Raw genomic sequence first — 10,789 nt, forward strand, 5'->3', positions numbered from 1 at the left:
ACTTTTCATCACAGCAAAACGACCAAAACTTAAACTAACCCGTTACGAACATCTCAAATCAACAAAATGAAGAGAGAATATTAATCTATCTTGTGTAAACCAAACACTGAGTCAACCTACAGTGAACATACAGTTCCACAAACAATGGACAAGACTTCCTTAATTCGAATGTCAAAAGCAGTTGAAACTACTAAAATCTGACTATAACTACACACTTGATCAACTACAATCTTCATGCCCTGCTTCTACAATGACAATATTAAACATTTTCCGGCTTAGGAGTTTCGCTTATCTATTTATTCTGTCCCACCTCACAGGCTCGACGTGACAGAAAACAACTTTCAAATGGTGAGTATGCTTCTCGCGCAGCTATTCGACGGCGCTTCAACACAATTTTAACGCAACTCATACCTCTAACCGTCCACAATATTCAGTCACTGTGAACATTTCATATAATCACGATTACGACAATTTTGTTAATACCAGTGTCAATCACCCCACATCCGAGACGCTCACGTAAACGCACTATTATAAGAGTTAGTTGGGGATAGTATAAGCTGTAGACGTTAGGAAGATCCAAGACGTAAGAAGTAGACACTCGTTACCTTCGCGGGTAGCGAGCGAGACGCTCGAACTACCCACAAAAGGGAGCTTTATCAAACCGTTAACACGCTTATTCAATCCAAGATATTTCCAGAACAGACTTAGCCTCTGGAGCAAAGGTAAACTCGACACTGAATCCAATTCGAAAGCTAACTCGAAAATCCAACTCGATACTAACTTGAAATCCAACTTGAAATCCTAACCTCGGCAGATAGGTGTCTTCAGAAATGCCTGCTAAAGAGCATAATTTTAACCTTTCCCGTTGATATCTCTAAGAATAAACTAAACACAGAATCGAGATGCCCGGTTCGAAGTGCTCATTACTCACCAGCTATTTATAAAAGTGTAGTCAAATTCCCAACGTGCGAGAATGGTGGTTTTATATATCAGAATTTCCTTCACTCTAACCGCTTAACCGGCGACGGAAAGCAAATTAGTTGAATTTAAAGGTACGTTTTAGTGGCTTACCCTGTCCTACTTACCTTTTTCGTCTAGATGTTGATATCTTTCTATACAACAACAACTTCATGCAAGACTGCAGCTGTACTTCGTTTTTACTTGATGAATTGGAACATGTAAAACATGTTATCCCTACATTAAAACAAGGCAGATGTCTTTTATAGGGTTCGTCACGCGATTCTGCCCCACAACCCAAGCGGAGACATGTGTTTATAGCGGAGCTCCACGCGCGCGCGCGGAGCCCCATAGCTAAGTAAATCTACCCTTCCCAGAAAATTTGGTTATCACGTGACCGTACACCGAACGAACGTACGACCGTCCGTCCGCACCACAGGCATACCAATGTTTACTCTCGCACTTTCTAGCTAGTTTAGGAGCCCAGGAGAAAACTGATTGCACATCAATGTTGTGATAAATTGACAGCTGTCAAAACAGGGTATCCGCTCACCAGTATCACCTGACCGTATCGCGGGCTCAGGTGTCGACCCATCGAGGTCGGGTATTTTTTGAAGTTATGCGCTGACAAGTTACTAGTTTTCAATTGATTGCAGGCTCAAGTTTGTTTTTAAGAAATTTATCTGAAATATGTCGTGTTTATGTCACTATGACCAGGCACTATTAAAATTTTGATTTCAAACTTACCTCGGACACGAAAATTCAGCCAGTTATTTAAAAACAAAGGCGGGGAAGACCTTTTCTCACCATGGTCACGCGTTGGTCACACTCTACGTCCAATTTTTATGCTCTGATTGGTCAAAATTTGCAGGTGAGTTCATGCGGAAAATTTATGCCGCATCTTGAAACTTGTTTACTTTGACAGCTGAAGCTGACAGAGTTTTGTGTCAACTTGTGATATTTTTTAATGTCTTTTTCCACTGGATGTACAAAATGAAATACAGCTGCTATCATATATATTTGGGTTTTTGGTTGAGAACTGCGTCGCTTGTCAAAGTCGGAAATCCGATTTCGGATAGCATCGTTTTCGTTTTCAGCTTGCTTGTAAGCCTGAGTAATTATTGTATCTGATGTCTGTTTTTTTATATGTAACCTCATGAAGTCGAGCACAGTTTATGCGGCAAGTTAATTATGCACGTTTGTAAGATTTGAGACAATGATCTAACCTAGTATCAGGTTTGATGTAAGCTTACAGATCGGGGATACAGAACTTTAAAAAGCCTTTAGATATATTTTCTCACCGCAAATCGAAAAAAAAGGTCCCGAAGAATACTTAGTTATAAATTTGCTTGTAGAAAGAAAACTTTGAGCGATTTTCTTGCCTCGAGTTCATCTTTGAAAAAAGCAAACAACGGGAAGCCGGCTTAAAACATAAACTTAAAGACTCAGGATTTTTAGAGACACTTTAATACTTGTCTTCGTGAATGAAAATTGCTGTCTCTTTAAATGTTTCACCGAATTATATTTCTTTTATTGATTGTTAGAAGTCTCTTTTGCAATTTTAATCGCTGTGCCGTTTGTTTTCAGTCTTTCATGAACATCTCTTGCAAGAGTACTCAAAATGTCGCGCGTATCAAACGCTTTTCAAGATTACACATCATATATTACACATTATATATTTATAAATGGGAGCTTCGCTCTTTAGCCCTGGCTAAATCTATATATTTTAGTCGTTTTGATCAATTATTGGGCTACGTAGTACGCCCAGTTCAGACAGGGCTGAATAAAGTCTGTGCATGTGCAGAGACGGGAGAGGTCTGGGATCTAAATTAGTATCGTTTGCAAAAGGATTTTCTAAACATCCTTACATTTTGCCGATTGTTAAGGTGGTTTTCCAAATATTTAAGGTTCCCATTTAAAGTGAAGGTTGATTATTTCATACTTCATTCATTCTCTTTTCTAGTTTTGTAATTTTTCTTATATTTTTTGCTATGAGCCGAAAGAAGATGCACGTAAGAAGCAGAACGGATTCCGATTTGAATGTTTATAAATTTATGTTCAAGCGTAAACAGAAGTGACACACACTTACACACACTTTATTATTATTATTAACAATCAATATATTAACAATATATTATCCCAAGACACTGCCAAGACCACCTTTCACACCTACATAATCTCGCTATTAGTTGACCGTATTTGTTCAGCATTCTGCCCTCGTCTTTTTACCCGTCAAGAAAGTATGAGCTTGCACCGATACTCAGCCGTTTACAATGGTCCCCTCTCCGCTTCAGAATTATTTTTTCTTCCACTGACAAAGAATGCAGAATCCACGATCTGGAATCCAGAATCCAAGGCTGTACCTTTGCATTCCCTTACAAAGGGTAAAAACGCTAGAGGGCTCCTATTCACGCATGAGAACGGTGATTTCGAGTCGATTTCTGTGACGAAGCGAAGGTGTGCCCCGCCGATCTCTAAAGTGGAGAGTCACATATTGGATAGGTGTTCACACTGTACCTGATATCTTTTGTCTCGGCGCCAAAAGCTATCCAGTATAGTGTGAGCAAAGTCTTGATCTCTGCCGAGGTTTATATGAGTTATAAATGGCCATTGTCGTTTCTGATTATTTTAGACAAACTGTGTTTTAAATTACAACCGACAAGTTTTTAGCATGAAGTCCCGTGGATAGATATTTCTACATAAAGTTTTTTTTTTATTTTAAAAAATTACAGTTTATCGTCTGGTAGCTCAAAATCTGCAATTCTCCTGTTCTTTGAGTCGCCCCACCCACCCCCCCCCCCCCCGCCCCAAAAGAAATTGAAAGGTACATTACGTTGCTCAGCTGTGAGATTTACTTTGAACTTACCGCCAAAACGTATCCAGTCTGATTTATATACAGCAAGAAGACCATAGCCGTTCATCTGCCAAAAGCCCTGATGATCAATATAAGTACTGTAGCAGTTTAGACGTCCCACTGCGGGAAAGAAAGCGATTCTTCTTTCTATGGTGTTCTGTTCAAGGCAAATATAAATTTGAACTTGTTACTAAAACGAAACAAGAGTTCAGATGGTGTAGTTGGAAGCAATTTGGTATAGCCTATTTGACCCAACAGAAATAACAATAGCATTTTACTCTAAAACGTAACAGAAAGTCGACTTTTAAACCTTTGATGAAATGAAGGCAAAAACGCTATTGATGTGAATCGATTAGTATTTGTATTAATAAATTTTTAGAGGATTTTTGACAATTTTAGAGGAATAATAAGTTATCCGTTAAAGAACACGGTGTGTCCTGCTACTATAACTCGTACAGAGCGTTTGCACTCACGTGGCTAGCAGCTATGCAAATGCCCGCCGTTATATTGTTCTGGGACAACAACATGGCGGACGTGACGTGGCTCTATCAACTCACCTTTCGCACGCTGTCCAGAATGTCAACAGGCACATCGATATGAAGATCAAACAAAAACAACAGATCATGCGCACTTCGTACTTGCTCTACAGCTTTGTTCAGTGCCAGCGTCTTGTAAAATTTACCGGTCAAGTTGATAATAGTGTGCCTGCCTCTCAGAAGGGCAGTGTCGAACGCTTTGGCCAAGTCGATATCTTGACTTTCAAAATCAGCAACAATAACGTGGAAGTTCTTATCACCCGTTAATAAGCTGGCAACCGTGAGATCATTAATTAAATGATAGACCCATCTTCCCTGATCTTTGACAGAGACTATTATGTATACGGTGGCGTTTCTGTTCCACTCAATTCCCTCGGGAAGACACAAACTGTTCGTTCCCTTTTTTTTATACACGTGCTCCGATCGGAGAAGCGATATGATTTTTCAGTGTAAGGCAGGCCAAGTTGCAGATCAACTGAATATCGGTCCCCATAAACCTGATCTGATTTTTGTAGATTTTTTGTGAATTCTCTTCAAAATGTACTTCCCGAAAGAAAAAGATAAGTTTAAAAAACGCTAGAAGAATTTATAAACATAGATATCATCAATCGAGTGTCGATGTTAGAATTATTGTTACTTCAGCGGAGAATACTTGTCAAGGAAAACATACTATTGCCTGGTATTACGACAAGCATTATGATAGATACAAAAAAGGCAACCGTTGCAATGAACGAAGTGTCAGGAGATTGGAAAAATTGGGTACGAGATTATCGTCGCAGAACGGAGTGAAGACGACTTCTGGTGCTCAATTTGCCGCTTTCCCACTGGTTGATAAGGATTTTGAACTGCACGGGCCATAGCTATTGTCGTCGCGTTATTTTCGTACCCAGATCTCTCGTCAACAAGAGATCTGAGTGCGAGATTATTATAGCGCTGAATTTGCTTCATCTGTCTTCTGTCATGCGACAACGTCCAGCCATGAAAAGACCTAGTGCACACATACACGGGCAATGAGTAAACATTTTTGTTCATTTTCTTCGTGCCTTTTAGCTACGCTGTCAGTTTGAAATGTTGGACTGAAAGCTTTTTCTTATCTCTTTTCATGCGTCGCGTGCTGGAGTTCCCCCATCAGTGTTAGCTGTCTGGTTTTTGTAGCAATACCGGCTAGTACCTCGAAAATGAAGCGTCTCCACCGAAAAAAATAAATTTAAGCCGCAGCGGTAGACTTTTATAGATTAAAACAATATCAATTTTTGCCCTGAAGAACACGTACCAACTCCGCGGTCTCATGTGCTGGGCGGTGGCTCGGGACATTTTGGGTAGTCTTACACCAAGTAGTAGGCGCTTATTTTGGGGGAGAGCGCTTTTTTGCGGCTGGGTACCCTGTTTTCTTGTTTCCCGTCCTTTTAGATCACGTGATGAGTTTTCTTCTTGCACGAAGTCACTCGATATATCATATTGGAGCGATTCACACGAAGTAAGGACGTTTTAACGCTTGACAACGAATATATATCCTTGTTTGTACGGATTGGTTGGTCTTGTCCGAAGTATATATATCCTTGTTTGTACGGATTGGTTTGTTTTGTCCAAATAAAGTGTTAACGCCAGTTTACGAGTGGAGTTACTTCGTTTTGCTGTTGGACTGTTGGTTGAATCGAGTCACAGGAAAAAATAACGGATTCCCATTTTTGGATATTTTTGGGCATTTAAAGAATACCCACAAAAATCCCAAATTTGGAAGAGTGAGACAAGTCCCAATCTGGGAACTTGGTTGGGAAGTCCCTGGTTGGGACTTGTCTCACTTTGCCAAATTTGGGATTTTTATGGGTATTCTTTAAATACCCAAAAATGTCCAAAAATGGGAACCGTTATTTTTTCCTGTGAGTCTTGTCAGTCTTACTGTAGTCTTCGATTTGCGGAGTTTGCCGACGAAGTGAGCATCTCACCGTAAGCAAATTGTCTGAGATATTTTCCGTCTATGAAGAATTTTGTTGTGTTGATACATGAAACCGTGCATGTTGTTGAGTCAGTGTGCGATTCGGCGAGTGTTGACATCGAAAGCAATGGAACGACTACTGCCGGCGAAACGGCGACTATTTCGGAGACTGATTTTTCGCCTTGTAATCCACAAGCAAATTCTACAGTCCTTGATACCTTTCCAATAGAGTCAGGCTACGTGACAAAGGGGGGCGAAGCGACGAATTTACCTTTGAACGATGAAGTTGACTTTCTTGGGGAATGGTAGAATGGACAAGGACTCGGAAGTACGGACACATCTATGAGCGTTTGCCAGGTCACCTTCAAGGAAAGTGGAGAAAGACTGCGATGTTGTATCGCGAGAGGTCGGGTGGAAGAGAGCCGGACTTTAAGGAGCTATCCAAATTTATTACTGCACAGTCGCAAATTGAGAACGACCCGGTGTATGGCAGAAAGAGTGAACAACAAACAAAGTTCAGTGTTGGCAGGAACCCCAATCAAAAAGCACTTGAAGAAAGGGCTGGTCCGACGATCCCCACTCTAGCAACAGAGGTCCGGGCACGAGAAAACGGAGATAATCAGAGAACAAAGTAACTGCTAGTAAGCAAGGAAGTAATGGAGGCAACCGCAATCAAGGTGAACACAATAAGGTCTGCAAAGGAGCCCATGCTATCTCAAAGTGTTCGGTGTTCCTTTCTAAAGGCTTAGGTTGGCGGAGACGATTTGCAAGGTTTAAGTCTCTTTGCTACCGATGTCTGTCTCACACTCATTTGCAAAGGAACTGCCCTGAAAATACCAGTTGTACTGAGAAAGACTGTGCTCGTCCACAAGATCACCACTCGCTGTGGCATATTTCGACAAAAAACGAGATTGAGGATGTTGAAGGCAATCCTGAGCAGAGTTCCCCGGAAGTGTCCAATTTGTCAGTGAACAATGCAACGACAGAGTATAACAGTAGGAGCTTTGTATTGCTCAAAGTTGTTCCACTTAGAGTGGCTGCTGAAAATGGGAGACCACTTACTACGTATGCTATGTTAGACTCAGCTGCTTTTAGCTTAGTGATCACTTCTAACATTGTAGACAAACTGCAACTTCAAGGAGTTCCAGAGAAAGTTAGCATAAACACTGTCACTCAAAGAGACCAAAATCTTGAATTATGCAAGGTAAAATTCCAGATCAGCTCAGCGACCCAAGGCAGTCCGTCCTTCCCAGTGTATCACGCCTTCACAGTGAAAAGTTTAAATGTGTCGGACCGCTACTGCCCAAGTCAACTGGATTTGTCTCCTTGGCCACACCTCAGTGGTCTTCAGTTGCCAAATACTGCTGTCGATGTGAATGAAGTCTCTGTGTTAACTGGTCAACACGTACCACAAGTTCATTTGGTTCTTGATTATTGCTGGGGAGACACTCCACAGAGTCAGCCATACGGAATGAAGACCCCCTTTGGATGGTGCGTAGCCGGGCCAACCAACGGAAAGGAGGATGAAAACAAGCCTGTTGCTCTATCAGTGTTCGAATTTAATTGGGCTGAAGACAAGAGAGACATGAAACTGCACGAACAAGTTGAAAGGTTTTGGGCTTTAGAATCACTTGGATTCAGGAGTGATGGCACTTCGAACAGTCTTGAAGACGAAAGAGCCCTCGAAATCCTAAAGACGGACCAACTAAGCCGAAGGGTGGAAGGTATGAAGTTGGTCTTTTGTGGAGAAACGATAACCCTGAGCTGCCTAACAACCGCGTGCAAGCTGAGAAGCGACTGCAGCAACTTAAACGGCGTTTCCAACGTTCATGAATAACTACATAGACAAGGGTTATGCAGTGAAATTGTCGGAAGAAGAAGCGGTTCGTACGAGCATCCGCACATGGTACCTTCCCCACCATGGAGTGATCAACCCAAACAAGTCTAAAGTAAGGGTAGTGTATGATGCAGCTGCGAGATTTGAAGGGACCGCACTTAATAAGGAACTGCTACAAGGACCGCTGCTTAACAACACATTAGTAGCAGTATTGATGCGGTTTAGAAAGGATGAAGTAGCAGTAGCTTCTGATGCATAGAAAGTATGTTTCATGGAGTGGCTTGCAGAGAGGACGACACGGACGCACTCCGATTCTTGTGGTGGGATGGTAGTTTAGACGGACCACCTAGTGACTATAAGATGAACGTACATTTGTTCGGGAAGGCAGATTCGCCATGCATTGCTGCTTGGGCATTACAGCAGACTGCTGCAGACAACGAGGCTGCCTTTGGAGAAGAAATTCGTGAAATTGTCATGAAAAATTTCTATGTAGATGATAGTTTGTTCTCGAAGCCGTCGACAGAACGGGCAGGGCATTCATCATTGGAACTGATGGGAATGTTAAGCAAAGGGAATTTTCGCCCGACTAAATTCATTTCAAATGACAAAGATGTATTGGCTTCCATCCCAGCCGAGGAAAGAACAGTCAAGAATCTTGACCTCGATAAACTTCCTATAGAGAGAGCCCTCGGACAACAATGGAACATTGATACCGATACGTTTGTTGTCAAGACATCGCCGCCATCAGGTCGACCCGGGAATGACACGGCGAAGGTGTTTGTCTACATTGAGCCCGATTTTTGATCCTCTTGGTATGATTGGACCAGTCCAGTTGCCAGCAAAAAGAGTCTTACAGACGACTTGGTAGCTAAAGCTCCTTTGGGATGAGAAGTTGCCTGAAGACTTGTTGAAGGACTGGAATAAGTGGAAGGAGAACTTGACACTGCTCAATCATGTGACTATTTCGCGTTGCTATTTTCCCGGTGACTGATCCCTCGATGCTACCTTTCAACTGCATCACTTCAGCGATGCGTCAGAAATTGGATATGGAACTGTCTCGTACTTGAGAAGACAAACTGTAGAAGGAAGAGTTGATTGCTCCTTTATCATGGCCAAGAGTCGTACCGCCCCTCTACATGCACAGTTCGTGTCTGTGCCAAGCCTTTTCCTACTACAGTTTCTTTTCTCAAGTACGAGGCAGTTCCATATCCAACCTCTGGTTCACCCCCGCGTACGGTCCCAGCCCATATACTTCTCTTGTAAAAGCTGAACTTAAGGAAGTGATAGCTGATGACATAATCACCCCCCAACCGACTGACTGCATCAATTCTATCGTGTGCAAGATCAAAGAAACCCCTGATGGAGAGTAGAAAGTAAGGCTGTGTCTCGATCCAAGGGATCTAAACAATAACTTACATCGAGAATACTACCAGGACATATACCAGGACCATCAATGAAGCTATCTCCGCTCCGTGGAAAGAAGAACTTCTCCGTTGTAGATACAAAGAAAGGGTACTGGCACGTGGAATTAGATTACCCATCCAGCCTACTGTGCATCTTTAATATCCCTTCCGGGAGGTACCGAATACCCTTCGGAGTCGTCGTTTCCCCGGATGTCCTCCAACGCAAACTCGAGGTATCAGTTAAGAAAGACAGTTTGCTAGTTTATGCACTTAAATTTTTTCGGAATTCTGGCGGCTCGGTGTGGTAGTGTAAAGATACGAACGAGAGATTAGGTTACGAAAGGTGCGGGTTTGACTCTGGGTTGCGATCTTCTTTCTTTCTAATAGAAACCACTCTCAATAACAGGTCAAAAATTTTCTTCTAAGTGTTTTAAAAATGGCAGCGACGTTTACGAAAGGGAAATTTGCTGCGGTAAAATCCTTACAACAGACACTTATCATCAACCCTTTACTCAGCGATCTGTTCCTTTTCAAGGCGTTCAGGGTACCAAAGATAAAACCTCTGGCCCAGGTTGTTCAAACGTTGGATAGCACTATCCACCGGATAACTCACTATCCAGCGTAAAAGTATCCGCTGGATAGTGATCTCAGTCCGGTGGATAGCGCGTTCCAACGTTTGAACAACCGGGGCCTGGTTCTTATGGAGATCTAAAATCTGGGGACTTCATCTTCTGTATTAACGACCTCCTCGCCAAACCGACGAGGCAACCCCCTGCCCCACCCCAGCGATAAGTAAAAATCGACCCAGTCCCCAAATTATAACGTAGAAAGAGCCAAGTTATGGGCATCTCACATTATATGAAGTCGTACATGAAGTACAGACTATCAAGTTTGTTTTCATGATTTAACGACGAAATAATTTTCGTCAGTGATGAAGTACTTGAGAATTCGTAATATGAATCCAAGAAAAATCGAATTCTGGAAAAAAAAAGATAGGGTAAATTCCAAACTAAAGCCAGCTAAAGCACAGAAAAATTAGAGGGGGGGGCTGGGGGGAGTTGTCTCCCTCTCGTCCGTTTTGTTTCTCTGCTTGTATGTTTCGCTCCCCTCCCGGGAAAGGGGGATTTTAGACTTGCCCACAAGTCCCAGTGGTATACACGACTGCAGAATGAATCTACAAGTCCTAATGAATTTTGTTTACCATTTGCCCCGAGCCGTGAACTACCCGGTCTACCCATGTAAATAGTAAACAACCATGTCGTTCCC

The 10,789-nt window shown here is 42.2% G+C and overlaps 3 protein-coding genes across 3 annotated transcripts in view; 2 read left to right on the forward strand and 1 right to left on the reverse strand.

Moving 5' to 3' along the window:
- Positions 1 to 1,216, reverse strand: part of LOC140928796 (beta-1,4-N-acetylgalactosaminyltransferase 3-like) — a 37,113-nt gene extending 35,897 nt beyond the window's left edge. The window contains exon 1 of the mRNA XM_073378576.1: positions 1,086 to 1,216. The gene's annotated coding sequence lies outside the window, so the exon portion shown is untranslated. The remainder of the gene's footprint in view (positions 1 to 1,085) is intronic.
- A 5,369-nt stretch (positions 1,217 to 6,585) lies between these two features.
- Positions 6,586 to 8,379, forward strand: LOC140926299 (uncharacterized). The gene is made up of 3 exons (XM_073376057.1): positions 6,586 to 6,914; positions 7,103 to 8,007; positions 8,129 to 8,379. Exons 1-3 carry the CDS (start codon positions 6,586 to 6,588, stop codon positions 8,377 to 8,379), a joined length of 1,485 nt encoding a protein of 494 aa, XP_073232158.1.
- Positions 8,380 to 8,384: 5 nt separating this feature from the next.
- Positions 8,385 to 8,924, forward strand: LOC140926300 (uncharacterized). Its single transcript, XM_073376058.1, has one exon. The coding sequence runs from the start codon at positions 8,385 to 8,387 to the stop codon at positions 8,922 to 8,924; it is 540 nt and encodes a 179-aa protein (XP_073232159.1).
- The last annotated feature ends 1,865 nt before the right edge of the window (positions 8,925 to 10,789 follow it).

This window comes from Porites lutea, chromosome 2, assembly GCF_958299795.1.
Source record: "Porites lutea chromosome 2, jaPorLute2.1, whole genome shotgun sequence".
NCBI lineage: Eukaryota > Metazoa > Cnidaria > Anthozoa > Scleractinia > Poritidae > Porites > Porites lutea.

Bases quoted from the DNA above. Each gene is read 5' to 3' on its own strand.
- LOC140926300 (XM_073376058.1), top strand. From the start codon at position 8,385: ATGTTTCATGGAGTGGCTTGCAGAGAGGACGACACGGACGCACTCCGA.
- LOC140926299 (XM_073376057.1), top strand. From the start codon at position 6,586: ATGGTAGAATGGACAAGGACTCGGAAGTACGGACACATCTATGAGCGT. The intron at 6,915-7,102 runs GTAACTGCTAGT...TCATTTGCAAAG, and splicing joins GGAGATAATCAGAGAACAAA to GAACTGCCCTGAAAATACCA. The intron at 8,008-8,128 runs GTATGAAGTTGG...ATAACTACATAG, and splicing joins ACTAAGCCGAAGGGTGGAAG to ACAAGGGTTATGCAGTGAAA.